The following is a 21,086-nucleotide window of genomic DNA, read 5'->3' as shown; positions in this document are numbered from 1 at the left end:
CACGTCCCACCTAGTTTGTCAATTTATTGCTCTGGGTGGCTGTTCCAATTATATGTCAATATACTTACTGTACCCATGATATGTCCCATTTCACTGTTACTTTCCGTATTCCTTACATGGAGCTGCAGAAACTATGTGGGCTTAAAAATTAAAGATGATAATAATAATAAATGAAATTGGATTAGGGGCATCACTCAGAGATGGATGGAATTGCAGAGCTGCACACAAGCGGCTGTACAATTCTGTGCATCTAAAAAGCTATCTGCGATCCCAGCGCTGCATCCGAGGTCGCAGCCTGGGATCACTACAGCGACCATCGGTCCCAAAGCCTGCCCCTTTGACCAGGCTGCAGTAGGTGAAGCGTCCGACAGCTTGTGAGGCCAGGAAATCTGCGTCCACCTACACAGACCCTGGCTTCGTCCCTAACGGAAACGGGGGGCAACTCTGCCCAGAAACGCCCTCGCTCCACCTCCCAAACACCGCAGCCTGTCAATCAGGCAGTGGCTAGGAGGCACTGCAAGCAGACTCGCAGATGGAGGGCTGCACTTGCACAGTACACACAATCAGAGATGTACGCTAACCATCGGGTTAGCGTACATCTCTAAATCAGGCCCTAAGATAACATCTCAGGGTCTATTCACTAAAAGTCGATTTTAATCAATTTAAAATAGATTAAAAAAAAAAAAAATCAACATCGAAGTTGTGTTTTTTTTTTACTCATACTTTAAAAAGCAAATAAAAAATGGTCTATTAGTGAATGTGTGATTTAGGCCTAGAAACGCATCGATGTTGATCGATTTTGAATCGTTCAAAATCAACCTTTAGTAAATAAACCCCCTCAAGGGAAAAGTTAAACAAGTGGACACATAGATAAAAGCAGAGGTCGTCTCCGGAGAAACACTTGGTTTAATGAGATTTATTCTTACAAAGGAGCTTTTCACCTGTGTAAACCTGCGTGTATTCTCAGATGTCTATCAAGGTGGGACCTCTGTGTAAACAGTTTCCCACACTCGGGGCAGGAGAAGGGCCTCTCCCCATTGTGAGTCCTCTGGTGTTGGACGAGAACGGACTGATAAGTAAAACGCTTCCCGCACTGAGGGCAGGGGAACGGCTTCTCCCCCGTGTGGGTCCTCATGTGTTTCACAAGGTCGGACTTAAACCTGAAACACTTCCCACACTCAGAACACGGAAATGGCTTCTCGCCTGTGTGGACTCTTCGATGCTGAGAAAGGTGGGACTTCTGCGTGAACAATTTCCCACAATCGGAGCAGGGAAACGGCTTCTCGCCGGTGTGGGTTTTCTGATGTTTAAGAAGGATGGATCTCTGGGTGAAGCGCTTCCCGCACTGCGAGCAGGAAAACGGCTTCTCAGTTTTGTGGCGCTTTTGTTGTGTAATCACAGTTGCATTCTGGGTAATGTATTTAGCAGATTCACAGCACAGAGACACCCTATAACCGCCATAGACTGCCCCGTGTGTATCTACATTTGGTCTGTCAGGGCATTTGTAGGTATCAGGCGACAAAACTGCGTTTGGAAGCACTGGAGAATTGGGTGTGAGGTCATTATCCTCCGTCTTACAGTCTGAGGTCACCATGAGATGCCCTTCTGGTGTGTCCCTGCCGTTATCTCCGTCTGCTGGGAATAAACACAGTGATGACACAACCGACAATTTAAAATGTAAAGGGCACTTTAATCCTAGTAAAGTTTTAGCATTTACAATACTCCTACTGCACAGTTTCCCATATCGTTTTGGACATGTAACTAGGCAGAGACTACTGAGCATTGAATAGAGAATGTAAGTCATGGGGAATGACCTCTGAGTGACCAAGAGGCAATAAGGCACTTAGGAGAAGGCTGTGACTTGTGAGAGCCGTAAGACTGGTCAGATCTCTGGGCTGGTAACACACAGTGACATGATGTGAGGGGGAGAGCAGGAGTATAATAGGGGCTGATGGCTCCTGATGTAAGAGATACACCAGAGAGTGTGGGGAGGAGACTGGTCAGATCTCTGGGCTGGTAACACACAGTGACATGATGAGAGAGGGAGAGCAGGAGTATAATAGGGGCTGATGGCTCCTGATGTATGAGATACACCAGAGAGTGTGGGGAGGAGACTGGTCAGATCTCTGGGCTGGTAACACACAGTGACATAATGTGAGGGGGAGAGCAGGAGTATAATAGGGGCTGATGGCTCCTGATGTATGAGATACACCAGAGAGTGTGGGGAGGAGACTGGTCAGATCTCTGGGCTGGTAACACACAGTGACATGATGTGAGAGGGAGAGCAGGAGTATAATAGGGGCTGATGGCTCCTGATGTATGAGATACACCAGAGAGTGTGGGGAGGAGACTGGTCAGATCTCTGGGCTGGTAACACACAGTGACATAATGTGAGGGGGAGAGCAGGAGTATAATAGGGGCTGATGGCTCCTGATGTATGAGATACATCAGAGAGTGTGGGGAGGAGACTGGTCAGATCTCTGGGCTGGTAACACACAGTGACATGATGTGAGGGGGAGAGCAGGAGTATAATAGGGGCTGATGGCTCCTGATGTATGAGATACACCAGAGAGTGTGGGGAGGAGACTGGTCAGATCTCTGGGCTGGTAACACACAGTGACATAATGTGAGGGGGAGAGCAGGAGTATAATAGGGGCTGATGGCTCCTGATGTATGAGATACACCAGAGAGTGTGGGGAGGAGACTGGTCAGATCTCTGGGCTGGTAACACACAGTGACATGATGTGAGAGGGAGAGCAGGAGTATAATAGGGGCTGATGGCTCCTGATGTATGAGATACACCAGAGAGTGTGGGGAGGAGACTGGTCAGATCTCTGGGCTGGTAACACACAGTGACATAATGTGAGGGGGAGAGCAGGAGTATAATAGGGGTTGATGGCTCCTGATGTATGAGATACACCAGAGAGTGTGGGGAGGAGACTGGTCAGATCTCTGGGCTGGTAACACACAGTGACATGATGTGAGGGGGAGAGCAGGAGTATAATAGGGGCTGATGGCTCCTGATGTATGAGATACTCACCTGTGCTGATAGCTGTAGGGATTTCCTTCTCCTTACACTGCTGATCACCCCTCACATACGTCTCCTCTTCCTCCTTTATATTGTTAGTACCAATCAATTCATCCTAAAACAATGACACCTTTAATATTGTTTATTATAATGAACTGAGGAACAGGATGCTGATCCCTGTGTGTGATAAATGTTCCCCCTGTAGCTGGGAGGGTCAGGGAATGTCTTGGTGAATACAGATTAGCCTCAGTAATGTAGTTTCACGTCTCTGTATATTCAGGTTTCTGGGGGGGTTTTGCAGAACCGGGACATTACTAAGCTGATTTTTGTTACTATTCTGTCTCTGTACCCAGACGTAAACCTGGGATAGACGTTCGGAATAACGAGCTTATATTCATCAAAAGTTATGAGGGGCCGATTTAGTGACTTTTTCAATTAGTGAAATTACACACACACAGAATACTGTATAAGGATGATGGGGCTGCATCCAGTCCTTAACTTTGCAAGGGGGCGTGTGGACCCCTAGATATGGGCCCTGATCCCATCCTACATCAATCCCCCACATCTATATGTATATAAGGAAATACTGACTCTTCCTCATTTCCACAGGCACAAGGTTAAAACTACACTGACACATGGACATTAAAATTTGCACTTAGATGTAATGTTCCCCTTAGCACCTTTGTAGGATATACATAAGTCTTACACCAGATATACGGGTATAGGCAACCATGCCCGTATTATAGCAATATATGACATATGCCAAATAGCTGCTTATATGTGATAACTAGTGATGGCATTCTGTGATCACATTTTAGGACTCGGTGAGGACTAGGGGCGACCCGTTCGCTAAACTGCGTTCGCACGCAGACGGACGATTTGTGCAATCTGCGCGTGCGTCTCGGTGTGCGAGCCAGTCATTGCGATCAGGAAGCGATTGCCCCCCGCTAGTTTGAGTGACAGGACGTGTCGTTTGTGGCTGGTGACAGGGGAAGGTCCAGTAAAACGCGGGAGTGGTGGTGCGAACGCAGGCGTGCCTGAGCGTTAAAACGGCGTTCTTTGGGCGTGCATAATTAAAAGGCAGCGTCATTGTACACATCACCTGCCTGTTTAAAACACAGCAGAACTCACAGTGCTCGCGGTAGGGTAGGGTCAAAAACATGCGCTGCTTATGCAGCCGATGGTTCTCGATGTTACCGATTGTTACATGTACTTCCTGGAGATGACGTGTGTTGCGAAAGGGAAAGTAGGCGTCAATACACTGGCTGCGATCGCACTGCCGCCGCACGCGAAGACATTGTGGGCGTCCTGATGACTTGCCGTGCGTTCGCGGGATTTGCATACTCGGCCCCCTGACGGCTGCGTGCGAACAGGTCTGAATCGGGCCATAGATGAGTATTAAATATGCCCTGATAAGCAAGAGGGCACCATTTCTTTATCACATCACTGTACTTGCTCTCGTGTTGGTTGTCACTAGCTTCGGTCATACACTCAGAGCCCATCACAGTGGAGATCCAGTCTACAGTAAGAAGGTCGACACGGTCTAGATAGACACCAGATGTTAGACAGTCAATAGGTCGACAGGAACAAAAGATTGACACACTAAAGGTCGACATGAAAGAAAGTCGCCAGGTGGCCAGGTTGACATTGACAAAAAAGTCGGCACAAAAATGAACGACATGTGGGTTTTTTTTGTTTTTTTTTTAGGGTTAGGCACTTACTGGAGCCACTTATCCCGACTGTAAGGGTTAGGCACTTACTGGAGGCACTTACCCCGACTGTAAGGGTTCGGCACTTACTGGAGGCACTTACCCCGACTGTAAGGGTTCGGCACTTACTCCGACTGCAAGGGTTAGGCACTTACTGGAGGCACTTATCCCGAACGTAAGGGTTGGGCACTTACTGGAGGCACTTATCCCGACTGTAAGGGTTGGGCACTTACTGGAGGCACTTATCCCGACTGTAAGGGTTGGGCACTTACTGGAGGCACTTATCCCGACTGTAAGGGTTGGGCACTTACTGGAGGCACTTATCCCGACAATAAGGGTTAGGCACTTACTGGAGGCACTTATCCCGACTGTAAGGGTTAGGCACTTACTGGAGCCACTTATCCCGACTGTAAGGGTTAGGCACTTACTGGAGGCACTTATCCCGACTGTAAGGGTTGGGCACTTACTGGAGGCACTTATCCCGACTGTAAGGGTTGGGCACTTACTGGAGGCACTAATCCCGACTGTAAGGGTTGGGCACTTACTGGAGGCACTAATCCCGACTGTAAGGGTTGGGCATTTACTGGAGGCACTAATCCCGACTGTAAGGGTTGGGCACTTACTGGAGGCACTTATCCCGACTGTAAGGGTTCGGCACTTACTGGAGGCACTAATCCCGACTGTAAGGGTTGGGCACTTACTGGAGGCACTAATCCCGACTGTAAGGGTTGGGCATTTACTGGAGGCACTAATCCCGACTGTAAGGGTTGGGCACTTACTGGAGGCACTAATCCCGACTGTAAGGGTTGGGCACTTACTGGAGGCACTAATCCCGACTGTAAGGGTTGGGCACTTACTGGAGGCACTTATCCCGACTGTAAGGGTTAGGCACTTACTGGAGGCACTAATCCCGACTGTAAGGGTTGGGCACTTACTGGAGGCACTAATCCCGACTGTAAGGGTTAGGCACTTACTGGAGGCACTAATCCCGACTGTAAGGGTTAGGCACTTACCAGAGGGTTAAGGTTAGACACTAGAGGGGACAGTTAGGGTCAGGCACCTACCGAGACTACTAAGGTTAGGCACCAGGAAGGAGGCTTAGGCTCTAGAAGGGAGGGATGGCACCAGGAAGGAGGTTTAGGCACTAGAAGGGAGGGTTAGGCACCAGGAAGGAGGGTTAGGCACTAGAAGGGAGGGTTAGGGTGAAGATTATGGTTAGAAAACAACAATAAAACGTGTCGACCATTTCAGTGTCAAACTTTTGTACCTGTCGACCATCTTACATGTCGGACTTTTGTCCATGCCGACCTACTGACCATCTAACATCTGCTGTGTATCTAGACATTGTTACCCTTTTCACTGTAGGTTTTGCAATCCACACCCTCACACGTGGTGATGATCCTCTGGGCAATATTGTGAAACTAATTGGGGAAGTGGTTGTTCATTCCAGAGGTAAAGATGAGGGAAGCTGATGGACGCGGTAAAGAATGCCCTTCATACGTTACGTGAGTGCGCATTAACATAAGGACACATTACAAGGTGATGTCCATACTCGTTACTAGCCCCACTTCATACAAAACATCCTTGTGTGCAAGGTTTTACTGTCAACGCAATGTGGCTTATACAGTACAGGATGGATTTTATGAGAGAACGAGAAAAGATGAAACTAAATTAGAGGTGGAAGTAAAGACGTTGTAGGAAGGATGATGAAGAGATGTTTTTCCTTCTGACCGATGAGCATCTCCCACCTTATACTACAACCCAGCATATAGTCACTCAGCCTGTCTGCATGGACTACTTCCCATATAGTAGGGGTTATCCATATGCTGTACGTGTGTCGTGGTCATAAATACAATGTGCACTTTTTTTCCAGTTTGCATATGACCCCTTATATGTTCCCCTACACAACACAGATTGTAAGAGAGGTTTTGTCAAAGGCATCAACTCCACCTACCTGACCCTCCTGTGGGACACTGTGATTCTCCTCTGTATCATCCTGGGAATAAAGAGGACGGGGACATCTCTCTGGGGTATTCCTGTTACTGGCCCCATCTGTAGGAGACACACAGTGACTGATTACACTGTATATATGTGATTATCAGGTGATGTGTATATAGGTGTCCCCATAGCTGCTCTCCCCATTACAATACATGACAGTCTCCTCTTACCCAGTGATGTGAGGGGCCGGTGATTCTCCATCATCACGTCCTTGTACAGACCCCTGTGTTCCTCTATATACTCCCACTCCTCCATGGAGACATAGACAGTGACGTCCTCACACCTTATAGGAACCTGACACACACAATGATACAGTCATCACCCAGTCACATACCCTGGTGTTACTGTATAATGTCCCATTCCCAGCAGTCACCTCTCCAGTCATCACCCAGACACATCCCCTGGTGTTACTGTATAATGTCCCATTCCCAGCAGTCACCTCTCCAGTCATCACCCAGACACATCCCCTGGTCTTACTGTATAATGTCCCATTCCCAGCAGTCACCTCTCCAGTCAACACCCAGACACATCCCCTGGGGTTACTGTATAATGTCCCATTCCCAGCAGTCACCTCTCCAGTCATCACCCAGACACATCCCCTGGTGTTACTGTATAATGTCCCATTCCCAGCAGCCACCTCTCCAGTCATCACCCAGACACATCCCCTGGTGTTACTGTATAATGTCCCATTCCCAGCAGTCACCTCTCCAGTCAGCAGCTGGATGATCTTGTTGGTGAGTTCCAGGATCTTCTGGTCATTGTGTCTCTTATGTATCAGTGAGTGAGGTGGAGGCACCGTGATGGGGCTCTGGGTCCTGTTCAGTCCTGACACACGGGGACAGCTGCTGGGTGTCTCACACTCCCCAGATGTCTTCTTCACTACTGTGTAATCCTGTGTATTGAGAGACAGTAATTCGTACTATAAATAGGAGTGATGTCACTGTGACACTCCCAGACTCCCTCACCTCCCCAGTCAGGTCCCTGTGTTAGTAATAGAGATAAGAGTGATGTCACTGTGACACTCCCAGACTCCCTCACCTCCCCAGTCAGGTCCCTGTGTTAGTAATAGAGATAAGAGTGATGTCACTGTGACACTCCCAGACTCCCCTCACCTCCCCCAATCAGGTCCCTGTGTTAGTAATAGAGATAATAGTGATGTCACTGTGACACTCCCAGATTCCCTCACCTCCCCAGTCAGGTCCCTGTGTTAGTAATAGAGATATTAGTGATGTCACTTTGACATTCCCAGACTCCCTCACCCCCCCAGTCAGGTCCCTGTGTTAGTAATAGAGATAAGAGTGATGTCACTGTGACACTCCCAGACTCCCTCACCCCCCCAGTCAGGTCCCTGTGTTAGTAATAGAGATAATAGTGATGTCACTTTGACATTCCCAGATTCCCTCACCTCCCCAGTCAGGTCCCTGTGTTAGTAATAGAGATATTAGTGATGTCACTGTGACACTCCCAGACTCCCTCACCTCCCCAGTCAGGTGCCTGTGTTAGTAATAGAGATATTAGTGATGTCACTGTGACACTCCCAGACTCCCTCACCTCCCCAGTCAGGTCCCTGTGTTAGTAATAGAGATAAGAGTGATGTCACTGTGACACTCCCAGACTCCCTCACCTCCCCCAGTCAGGTCCCTGTGTTAGTAATAGAGATAATAGTGATGTCACTGTGACACTCCCAGATTCCCTCACCTCCCCAGTCAGGTCCCTGTGTTAGTAATAGAGATATTAGTGATGTCACTGTGACACTCCCAGACTCCCTCACCTCTCCAGTCAGGTCCCTGTGTTAGTAATAGAGATAAGAGTGATGTCACTGTGACACTCCCAGACTCCCTCACCTCCCCAGTCAGGTCCCTGTGTTAGTAATAGAGATAATAGTGATGTCACTGTGACACTCCCAGGATTCCTCACCTCCCCAGTCAGGTCCCTGTGTTAGTAATAGAGATATTAGTGATGTCACTGTGACACTCCCATACTCCCTCACCTCCCCAGTCAGGTCCCTGTGTTAGTAATAGAGATAAGAGTGATATCACTGTGACACTCCCAGACTCCCTCACCTCCCCAGTCAGGTCCCTGTGTTAGTAATAGAGATAATAGTGATATCACTGTGACACTCCCAGACTCCCTCACCCCCCCAGTCAGGTCCCTGTGTTAGTAATAGAGATAAGAGTGATGTCACTGTGACACTCCCAGACTCCCTCACCCCCCCAGTCAGGTCCCTGTGTTAGTAATAGAGATAATAGTGATGTCACTGTGACATTCCCAGATTCCCTCACCTCCCCAGTCAGGTCCCTGTGTTAGTAATAGAGATATTAGTGATGTGACTGTGACACTCCCAGACTCCCTCACCTCCCCAGTCAGGTCCCTGTGTTAGTAATAGAGATAATAGTGATGTCACTGTGACACTCCCAGACTCCCTCACCTCCCCAGTCAGGTCCCTGTGTTAGTAATAGAGATATTAGTGATGTGACTGTGACACTCCCAGACTCCCTCACCTCCCCAGTCAGGTCCCTGTGTTAGTAATAGAGATAATAGTGATATCACTGTGACACTCCCAGACTCCCTCACCCCCCCAGTCAGGTCCCTGTGTTAGTAATAGAGATAAGAGTGATGTCACTGTGACACTCCCAGACTCCCTCACCCCCCCAGTCAGGTCCCTGTGTTAGTAATAGAGATAATAGTGATGTCACTGTGACATTCCCAGATTCCCTCACCTCCCCAGTCAGGTCCCTGTGTTAGTAATAGAGATATTAGTGATGTGACTGTGACACTCCCAGACTCCCTCACCTCCCCAGTCAGGTCCCTGTGTTAGTAATAGAGATAATAGTGATGTCACTGTGACACTCCCAGACTCCCTCACCTCCCCAGTCATGTCCCTGTGTTAGTAATAGAGATATTAGTGATGTGACTGTGACACTCCCAGACTCCCTCACCTCCCCAGTCAGGTCCCTGTGTTAGTAATAGAGATAAGAGTGATGTCACTGTGACACTCCCAGACTCCCTCACCTCCCCAGTCAGGTCCCTGTGTTAGTAATAGAGATATTAGTGATGTGACTGTGACACTCCCAGACTCCCTCACCTCCCCAGTCAGGTCCCTGTGTTAGTAATAGAGATAATAGTGATGTCACTGTGACACTCCCAGACTCCCTCACCTCCCCAGTCAGGTCCCTGTATTAGTAATAGAGATATTAGTGATGTGACTGTGACACTCCCAGACTCCCTCACCTCCCCAGTCAGGTCCCTGTGTTAGTAATAGAGATAATAGTGATATCACTGTGACACTCCCAGACTCCCTCACCCCCCCAGTCAGGTCCCTGTGTTAGTAATAGAGATAAGAGTGATGTCACTGTGACACTCCCAGACTCCCTCACCCCCCCAGTCAGGTCCCTGTGTTAGTAATAGAGATAATAGTGATGTCACTGTGACATTCCCAGATTCCCTCACCTCCCCAGTCAGGTCCCTGTGTTAGTAATAGAGATATTAGTGATGTGACTGTGACACTCCCAGACTCCCTCACCTCCCCAGTCAGGTCCCTGTGTTAGTAATAGAGATAATAGTGATGTCACTGTGACACTCCCAGACTCCCTCACCTCCCCAGTCAGGTCCCTGTGTTAGTAATAGAGATAATAGTGATGTCACTGTGACAGTCCCAGACTCCCTCACCTCCCCAGTCAGCAGGAAGATGATCTCCAGGGTGAGATGTAATATCCTCTCTGCTATGTGACTTCTGTCCATCCTGGTGACTGTCTGAAAGAACACAAGCCCAAGTTAAAGAGGATGCGCCTGTGGTGACCTCTATATAAAAAAATAAAGGAACAAAACTAAGTAAATCTGTAATATATATATCATGTGCCAGTGGTAAATGAGATTTTTGTTCTTATTATTTGAAGACTGAACACAAAAGTCAGTCAGGGTTACACATATGAAGCATAAAAAGGACAATGAAAATGTGACAATTCCTGTAACCATATAAGAACCTGTCAATAAACCATACATACAGTACAAACATACAATGTCCTGATTTGTGTGGTGTTTTGTATTCTGCATATTGCCTAATGTAGTCAAAATGATTTTTAGTATCCGTCTAACGTTATTGGCTGCAATAGTGAGCAATGGGGAGTAAGGGGAATATTTACTAAAGTGCGGGTTTTTAGAAGTGGTGATGTTGCCCATAGCAACCAGATTCTAGCTATTATCTTCTAGAAGGTGCTAGATAAATGTTAAGTAGAATCTGACTGGTTGCTATGTGCAACATCACAAGTTAATAAATATCCACCCTGGTGTCCCACTCTTTATGGAAGTTCTTATCAGTGTTTTGTAGTAGCCACATTCTATCTTCCACATCACCAATGAACCAGATATGGTCTCTCACTCCTTGAAGGGTAAGCTGCATTGTGTTTTTTTCCAGTGGCGGGCAATCGAAAATTTTGCAGCGCAAGAAGCACGAATAATGGTCCTATCTACATGGTCGTTAATGGTATCTACTGATGCGCACAGTTCGGGAGAGCCAGGACATGGCATCACGTAACAGGCGAGTATAATGGTCTGTACATCTTTTCACAGATAGATCTATTTTGTTTTTTGCACGACCACCAAATGCGATTCTAGGTGACAATTTGGCCACAATGTTTCCAGCACTGGTTGGTCGATACTAAAGCTGGGTACAAGCTACCAAATAGCGTATGCTGATCCGATAAACGCTCCGATCCGACGGTGCGATTATCGGACCGGTACGCACTAAGCTCAATGGGGCGTATCCAACTGGGAGCCAATTTTCCAAAAATCTTGCACCGCTGGGTTTTTCTAAGGAACTAAGGACCACCCAGGGCAAATTAGGAACTACGGAGTCCAGGACTGAGTGGGAAGATTTAACCCATGCGAGTTGGGTCATACGGGCAAATAAGTTCAACTGGGAGGGGCTTGGGGGAGGTTGTACATCAGGGCTTATTTGAGACTGGTATGGACAAAGTGACCTATATAGTAGATATTGGTAGAATAGGTAATTTGCAATTGGGCTCTTGCTATATAAATCACTATATAACAACGGGGTGTAATCCCCCTACTATGATGTGAAAGCGAGTGTTACAGTACCTGGCATCTCACCTCGCTGTCCCGGAGAGTAGAGGGGGGGTTCCCAAATGAGACACAGTGTAGGGGGATCCGAGCAGAGAGGAGACTGATCACACTGTGCGAGGAAGGCCAGGTAAGAGCCACTGTGGGAACAGGCAGCACTGAACTCGATCCATACAGTATATCAAGTATGATTTACTACAATAGCTTAGACCTGGCCAGTATTTCAACTTGCATTAACCATAACTAGTTACCTAAAATGAGACTGGGCCATAAAATATCCAAATAAACCACAAAGGGTCTACACTGCAGATATAGTCCCCAATTGGTACAATACGCTGTGTAGCAGAATGCATGTAACCAGCACCTTATTCCCAATCTCCGGGTGGTAGGGGGGCTTCTATAGCGTTCTCTGTTACCCCCGGCCCTCGCCATACCTCCTCCCACATGCTAAGCTGACATAGCCCATCTCCCAGCACAGCCCAGGGGGAGTACAGGGGTGGGGGGAGGTGTCTTTCACTGAGAGGACCCCAAAACCATTCTGAGGGCGAGGAGAGGCGTCTGATCTATGGGATCCCTAATGTGGCGCGGTCTTCGGATATATATATATATATATATCTAATGTGTAGCTAGATGGGATATGCCCACATTGGCACATTGGAATAACACCAGATAAGCGCCGGGTTACAGAAGGTCCCAGTGACAGACATGGCAGCGCATACCCCTCCCTGAGGGACGGCCCCGGCCTCTGGTAAATGAGGTGTTAAGATAAGAACCCCTTAAAGTCCTCACCTGAGATCCAGGTAACCCCAGAAAGCATATCATTCCTACAATAGCACACTATACAGAGTACATATACATATATATATATATATATATATATATATAACTTATATGGCAAAGACATCACACTGCTTATAACCAACCTGTGAGCAGCAGCACTGCTGGGTAGGTAGCCCTGTGACAGCAGAGCAGCCTCTGTTACCGGGCGCAAACTGATGATGTCACGGCAAGTGAGGAGGATAAGGGACTACATTTCCCACAATGCCCGGCTGCTGTCATGCCGCTGTGCTCTGGCAGCGAGTGACGTCATCAGGCAGCGCCCGGTAAAAGGCTTCTGCTGCTGCTGCTGCTGCTGCAAAGGGGATTGTGGTGTGGGGGTCAGTCAGTGTGTGACATCCCTGCCTGAAAAGTGCATCAGTCTGTCCCACAGCTATATATACAGTATATATATATGTGTGTGTGTGTGTATATAGTTACTATATAATATATATATGTGTGTGTGTATAGTTACTATATATATTAATATATATATATATATATATAATGTGTGTATATATATATATATGAGTATATAGTTACTGTATATATATATATATGTGTATATCGGGGCTGGCTCCTGGCGTGTTCCTTATGCGCGGTTGCACAGGGGCATCGGGAGTCAGCAGGAAAATGTCCCTGCCCTCCATCCACCTGCGGGTCTGATTAAATTATGGGGGAAGGCGGTGCATGGGACTGTTCTGGGCGCTTGAGTCACCTAGCCCTGCCATTGTGTGTATATGAAGCCCACAGTGTATGGATACACACCCGCTGCCTGCTCCTAGGTAACCAGTCCATGCAGACGGCTCAAGCATTTGCAGGATTTGTGGTACAGGATGGGGCCGCTCCTCTAGCGATAGTAAAAACGTCTCTTCGGTGTCCTTCCCATGGTCTCTTTTGTTCTACCGATGAATTAATTTCAGCTTTTCTATATTATCATCTGATCAAGCCACGTAGGCTTCACAGAATGTAAGTTATTCGCCACGTGGAAATTTGAAAGCAAATGGCTAAATCATAGAGAAATTATAATCTGCCCTTTTTGACAAAGGGTCTAATGCAAAACCAGCATTCCTGATGTTGCCCAAATGATTATTATCATCACAACGTGGTAAAAACAAGAGATATGGTAAGAACTTACCTTTGTTATCTCTGTTTCTACGAAGTCCATAGGGTCCACAGGGTTGACCTTGGGGTATAGGTTGGGAACCAAATCCGGGCACCACGCAGTTAAAGCTTTTAGCTCCCAGGATGCACTGGGTCCACTCTCCCTATAACCCCACCCCCAAGCCAGAGGCACCTCAATTTGTAAGTAGCCAAAGGCCGGAGGAGGAGAGAAAAAGAGAGAGAAAACTGGAACACTCAATAACCATACTCACCGAAATGGGAGACGGAAAACCGGTGACCAGCCACACAGCCCATATGAAGCCAGGTGCGTCAGGGCGGGCGCCCTGTGGACCCTATGGACTTCGTAGAAACAGAGATAACAAAGGTAAGTTCTTACCATATCTCTTGTTTTCTACTTCAGGGTCCATAGGGGGTCCACAGGGTTGACCTTGGGGATGTCCCAAAGCAGTTCAACCAAGGGTGGGGACGCTCCTGTGCTGAGAGGAGAATCCGTCGCCAAAAAGGAAGCATCCTGAGAGGCAAAGGAAACCAATGCCTAGAACTTTAAAAAGGTGTGGACAGAAGACCACGTGGCCACCTAGTAAGGCAAAACAGCCGAGGCGCCACAGCGAGCCGCACACGAGGGTCACATGGCCCGAGAAAAAACAAGCATCAACAACAGGAAGGCCTACCCATGGGTAGGCCCCTGAGGAAGACCTACGAGGCCATCCAAGTCAACATTTGGTTATAGGCCGGCCATCCTTTCCTGTGAAAACCAGAAATCTCAGACCACCAATAAGGAGTCCGATTTCCGTAAGGAACCTGAACGGATCACATAAATCCAAAGAGGCCAGACCACAGTCAATGAGGCCACACCAGCCGAGAGGACTGGGGACAGAATGGCCGTACCATAAGTTCCAGAATAATATGGAACCTGAAAACCACTAAGAAGAAACACAGGGCGAGAGCAACTCCCACCCTGACATGATGCCCTCCAGAAGAGGGAGCCACATGAGAACGCTCCCAATTCAGACACTCTCCTGGTTGATATAAACACCCTGAGAGAAAGAGAGAGCCTAAGCAATAGACCATGTAATGGCTATCACAACCAGCGGTTCCATTGACTGTCCCCGGAGGTAACGAAGAACCACTACTTACTCCCAAGGAGTCCCTAGGGAGGACAAATGGAGGCATAATCAAGAAAACACTCCAAAGGATGAACTGGATACCAGAGTGAAGCAATTCCATATCTTAACCATACTGACAGTGTAGAGATCCGCACTGTCAGGAAGACCAGGCCAAGTGTGAAACCCAAGCCAGCCGGAAGGAATGCCAGAATATCTGGAAATCCTGGACACCGGAGGATTGTATCGACAGGTACAATACCATAAGATTTATGGCTGCCACAGTTTGTGGTAGGTCCCAGCAAAAGCTGATCCATGTGCTCTAATCATTCCAACGATGACAAAGCCAGGGAAGCCGTAAGACCACTGTAAGGACACAGTCAAAGACAAACGACCCAGGTCCAAGGCAAAACCAAGGACCCTGAGACAACAGGTCCGGGCAGTGAAGCATCAGGGATGGAGTATCGATGTAGAGACTCCGAAGATCCAAGTACCCCTGACATCTGGGGCAATCAGGAGCCACCAGCAGGAAAGCATCTCCGTCTCGATTGAAAACACTTCCAAAGACCTCGAGGAAGAAGGGAGACCGGAGAACACAGGTACACAAAGTGGAAGGACCACTTCACAGACAAAGAGTCGCTGAAGTTTGCTTCAGAATCCCCAGAGCTGAACTGTAACACCCTAGTGTGATAAAGTCAGAAGGCCATGAGGGTCACCTCAGGGGGGCCCCCCCTGCTCACCAGGAGATGAAACCTCTCTTGGGGAAGAGACTAGTCCCCGGGATGCACGTCGTGACGGCTGAGGACTCCCGCTTCCCAATGGAGAGCTCCTGAAATGAACGCTGCCGAGATGGTCGGGAGGAGACCCTCGGACTATGTCCGAATATGTGACATACCTGTCATTGCCACCCAACGAACAGTGTTGCTAAAAAGGAAGCCACTGTCCTGACCCTGTCGGACTGAACCTTTTCAGGTTCACCGGGAAACAAGAGTTATGCCAGAGTAAGTTAATTGACAGGGTGGAATCGACAGACGTCCAACTGCACTGAAAAGGATTCGGTCCAGACACTGTCCCTAGCAAAGAAAACCCTGGACGAGATGGCCATAGCCACCCGGACAGGGACCGACTTGCCTCCGGAGAGAGCATCATCGTTTGAACAGTTATCCGACAGAAAAAACTCATTCCATCTGGAGATGAGCCAATTATGGAAAGGCCTGGAATGGAACTGAGCCCATTCCACCATGCATCCCAGAGTGTAAAGACATCTGTCGACTGCGCAGACAACCATGTACTCCTAATGGAAGAGAGGAGATTCCGTCTTACGCCAGAAGAATTCTCAGATTCTGAGAATCCAGCAGGGATCCTAGATGAAGAATACCCAGAGAGGGATGCAGGGAGGACTTTTTCCCCGTTGATTAAACGTCTGCACCCTGAAGAAGCCACAGTCATCCTGACCTGGCCGTAAAGTACCCCGGTGATCCCGCTAAGAGCAGGAGGCCGTCCAGGTACAGGAGCATTGGGATATACTGAACAGAAGAACTGTCAGAAAATCCAAAACGCTGGTAAACCCCTGTGGGGCTGAGGACAGTCCCAACAGGCAGAGCCCGAAAAATTGTAAGTGTTGCTGTGATACAGCAAACCTCAGCCCATGCTGAAGAAAGGTCTCTGTAAGTACCCGTAGGCACGCGTCCTGTATATCCAGTGATACCCTAAAGTCCCCAGGTTCCAAACATCGTATGATGGAGCATAGGGATTTCCTCCTGAGCCCAGGTAGCTTTAGGAACTGGTTCAGGGAATTGAGACAGAGAACAGGCCAAAGAGGACCATTCAGCCACCGCACCAGAAAGAAAACAGAACAACCAGTCCCTCACTGAGATAGTGGGGATGGCCCAATTAGCTCCGCTTACCGCAACAACTGCATAGCTTTCTGGATCTGTAAGGCCCTTGTAAAGAGGGCGTACCCTCCTACCCACGTAGCCGCGGCAACTTGACACTAATACCGGGCGAACTGAGAAAATCGGTATCTCCCAGTTGTAGGCCTGTCCCGTCAGACTGAAGAGATATCCGTAGGTTCAGAAGCAGGATCGGCTGGCAGTCCAGGCCTGCTCGGTACTGGATATGTCGGCCCTTGTAGATGCCGACAGTCTACGAAGAAACAGACCTTTAGGCTGACCGAGAGGACAAAAAAGACTTAACAGACTTAGTCTGAGGCCTTGTAGTGTGCATAGCTGAAAGCGGTAAACTTGTCGTTAGTAATACTGCCAATGTTACTACAATCTTGTCAAGGTCAGGACCAAACAATATCAACCCTAAAGATGGTATCTGCACCTCTGCATTCTCAGAGCGCAGCCATAGGGTATTACGGAGGATACAGTCGCAGCCGGAACTCTGAAAGTTAGGAGACTGGTATCCAATATAGGCATGTCCACCTATGACAACTGCATATATTACATGAGCGACCAAATACATTTGAACCCCCGACGTGTTGGAGGGGAAAAAACGTTACAAATGCATCAACCCAATATGCAATAGTATTAACCAACCATGCTATAGCCATGGTAGGATGGGTAACAACTCCCGAAAGCAAGTATACTGATTTCAGGCAGAGTTACCACCTACGGATCCGAAGAATCCGACCACGCAGGAATGGGAGGCGTAGTAACGTCTGTAATCAGACGAGTAACACGCCCATCCCCCCCAGGAGGGGCTCGTGATGACCCTCAGGGAATTTGGGACAGGAGGCCAAACACTGTTGTAACACCTCCTATCTGGCAACAGCCAGAGTCCCGCTATGCGATCCACCCGCTAGTCAGCAACAGGTAACCCGAAGGCACGCAATACTGAGGGTGTATGATACAGGTGCAGGTCAACATTCACTCTAACCAGAATGGACCTGCTACCAGCCCTAAAGCAGGGATAATAATACCTGAAATAGGCTTCCCCCCGTGTAAGAGGGAAAGAGCCCCGAACAGTACCCAGTTCACGGCAGAGCCAACTGGGAAGTAACCACAGGGCGTCAACCACGCCAATTAGCGTTTCGTAGAAAACGACATCCACCCAGGGTGGCTGTTGTGGTAATCCCTGCAAGGGGAATGACAGACTATTGTGGCACCAGGGGGAATTCATATACTGCAAAAAACCCCTGCAGGGAGCGGTAGTCTGTGTCACAGGGGAAGAGTGCAAGAAGCTGCGAGATACCCTGAGATGAAAAGGGCAGTATGGTGAAGTAACCCCAAGTGAGGTACAACAATGGGGCCCGCCCGGCGATCCGCAATTGAGAGGATCCCGAGAAAATAAACCGCCCAAGGGGGTCGTGAAAGAGGCCGGCACCAGATGACGCCACATACAGAACCCTTTATGAGTCAAATCCTCCGCACTAACACCTGCAGCACATGACTTGCAGGATAGTAAAAATGGGTGCAGTATAACGCTCTATCTCCTGGTCAGACATATCTGACCCATCTTGGCGGAAATATTAAGCAGCACTATACTGGTCCTGACTGATGCCAAAAATAGCTGCAGGGACCCATTTTCAGCGTATGCAACACACAGTTCCATCTAAAATATGGCAACGTGCAGCACGCAACAGTATGTGACAAACCACACAAATATTAACAAGTATATAAATGTGAGGTCTCAGAACCACCCTAAGTACAGCTGTATTAGAGCAGATAAAGAAAAAGGAATAGATATACACTGACAGGTGAGAGAATAAAGTACAGTCAGCACTAGCATAAGTCACATACAATGCAGATATATACATATATACATAAACATGTCATATAATATACTGCACTATTACACTGCATTCAACTGCCCAGATTCAGTGTCTGGGAAGGCTACAGCGCTGTGTACACTGACCTGATGGTGAGGTACGCAGGGGGACTGGACTCACTGCCATCCTGAGAGATTTCTGCTGCACCACAGAGATAAAATGGCCGCTGGAGACCTCAGAGGAAGCGTGGCCCGCGGAGGAAGCAGCTCAGCGACGCCAGACTATGGATACTGAAAGGCGCGCTGAGCTGAGGGGAGGAGCCGCTGTAACAGGGAAGGCTGCCTCCCCTGGCCGGCTATTAACCCCCGGGACGCCGGCTCCCTGCACCGATCGTTAAGTCCCTGGTGGTCTAGTGGACACACGGGGTATGGGGGGCCCGCCGCCACTGCCGGCGCCTCCGGTCTGTCCCCTGAGACCGGAGGCACAGGACTGCATTTGAAATGCGCGGATCACCGCAAGCGGTGATCCGCGACCTTACCTGCTCCCCGTGGATCCGGCAGCAGTCCTGGGCGCCCGCAGAGTCCGGCTAGTACAGACTCTGGGGTCCCGCTGAGATCCCCAGATCTGTACTGGCGTCTCAGCGCCAGCGGGGTGACGGAGCGGCAGCTTAGACGTCCTATGGACAGTCCGACGCTGCCGCTCTGAAGAGTCCAAAGTCCATGAAAAAACTTTGTCCCTAAAAAAATAAAATAAGCTTAGGGGCTGCTAATCAGCTCCCCCTGCGCTAACGGTGACCCGACTCCGGCCGGGCACCAACTTAAACTGAGGTGCCTCTGGCTTGGGGGTGGGGTTATAGGGAGAGTGGACCCAGTGCATCCTGGGAGCTAAAAGCTTTAACTGCGTGGTGCCCGGATTTGGTTCCCAACCTATACCCCAAGGTCAACCCTGTGGACCCCCTATGGACCCTGAAGTAGAAATACATGGGAACCTGCAGGGTGGTGGGTAAGAGAAACTGTTCCCTCTTCCTATCGGGGCACAACGGATAATCATCCCATCATCACAGAGTCCTAAAATGTGATCACTCATCTCCTGTAAATCGCACTTTACTTTGTCATTATTTATCCAACACAAGGGAGACAACACGAAGAATCCCCTTCTGGTACGTCCTCCACTGACTCCCCCTAACTTCCCCAGGTGGCCGGTCCTCCTCCTATGCTAGGTCTGTCCCTGTCTACCTAACAGTAGGAGCCGTTGCCGCACGCACCCTGGCTCCTACTGTGTATGCACATTGGAGGTGGGACAGACCTTAGGGAATTATTGTATACACAGTACAAGACCTCTATAATAGCCTTTCTGTACAAGAAGGGGCATCTAGGGCATCTCAAGGTAACAAAGTTAAACCTGTTAATCAATTTTCTGGTCATATATTATACCTTAAACCTAGGCCATGTTTTAAGAACAACAACATGTTTGAATCATTGTGTCTCTTCCTCAAGGAGATCCACAGACGTGGGCATCCAGCTTAAGTCCCCTACAGCCCTGGACTTTTGTTTACGGATTCATTTTTCAAGGCCTTTTTGTATGATGATACTGGCAGGACGGCCTATGCAGAAGCCCTTTGCCTCTTTTCCAAGACCTGCCCGTTCACGGTGGAAAAGTACTGTGTGGGATTGCGCGGCCGTCCATCAGGCTGTGAATGGAAGGACCCAGGACTCCGGACTCCGTTCAGATTGGGCATCTGAGAATAAATGAAAGACGCTTTGGTTCAACAGTCCAGCACCCAGTTCATTGGAATCTGTAATGTACTGTGGGCCTGAAGCAGAGTTGGTTGGTAATGCAGCCGCGGTTTCAGGCGCTCTTGCAGTCGCGGTTGCAGGAATATGCAAATGCTAATCTCAGCCTTCCCTTTGTGCTACACCGTGAGATGGAGCGTACAAGCTGTGAGACGCCCACTTTCAGGCTGTGTGGTCTGTGCAGTTGCGATGGAGATTGTGAACGCTCCAACATCGATGCAACATCGATGTTTGCAGTAGCCTAGGGTCTACTCTAGCTACTCTCCTCTAATCCAACTACACATGGCCTCTGAGGCTGCGGATTTGCGATTGGGAACACAGCAGAATTCCCAGACGTGCCCATGAAACGGCCCCTAGGTCACCTCTCAGTTTCCACCCAGATACGCCCAGGGATCGCCAACCCCTTCTCCAGTTTCAGCGACCCCGTACGTAATTGTGAACGGCATGGGACACTTGGGTTCTCTGACTTCTTCATGGCAGCAAAACATCGCTCGGCTATGGGAATATTGGAAGAGCGTCCTCCGATGAACCAATTTATAGGTTCTACATCTGGTCAGCTTTTTGACGCCATTGTTTACGAGATAGTAAAATGCGCCATGTTGAAGCCGCCTGGCTGATTGGGATTCTGGGCCTGATGCCTTGATTTATTTCTATACAATAGCATTAAAATGGAATATAAAAGTGTCCCTACCCACGGGAGCTCACAGTCTAAATCCCCTC

The 21,086-nt window shown here is 48.7% G+C and overlaps 1 protein-coding gene across 1 annotated transcript in view; it reads right to left on the bottom strand.

The window, feature by feature from the left end:
- Positions 1–753: 753 nt before the first annotated feature.
- The window catches only part of LOC148506435 (uncharacterized), a 97,022-nt gene continuing 76,689 nt past the window's right edge, over positions 754–21,086 (bottom strand). Inside the window, exons 8-14 of the mRNA XM_088446743.1 lie at positions 11,833–11,954; positions 10,405–10,488; positions 7,439–7,627; positions 6,906–7,029; positions 6,692–6,789; positions 3,041–3,143; positions 754–1,635 (exon numbers count right to left, since the gene is read on the bottom strand). Of these exons, the coding sequence (XP_088302869.1) occupies positions 938–1,635; positions 3,041–3,143; positions 6,692–6,789; positions 6,906–7,029; positions 7,439–7,627; positions 10,405–10,488; positions 11,833–11,954 (1,418 nt within the window). The 3' untranslated portion in view covers positions 754–937. The remainder of the gene's footprint in view (positions 1,636–3,040; positions 3,144–6,691; positions 6,790–6,905; positions 7,030–7,438; positions 7,628–10,404; positions 10,489–11,832; positions 11,955–21,086) is intronic.

The sequence above is a fragment of the Taudactylus pleione genome, unplaced genomic scaffold (genome assembly GCF_031769625.1).
Source record: "Taudactylus pleione unplaced genomic scaffold, aTauple2 ptg000404l, whole genome shotgun sequence".
Lineage (NCBI taxonomy): Eukaryota > Metazoa > Chordata > Amphibia > Anura > Myobatrachidae > Taudactylus > Taudactylus pleione.
Note: the sequence above shows the minus strand (reverse complement) of the source record. Positions and strands in the feature narration are given on the sequence as shown.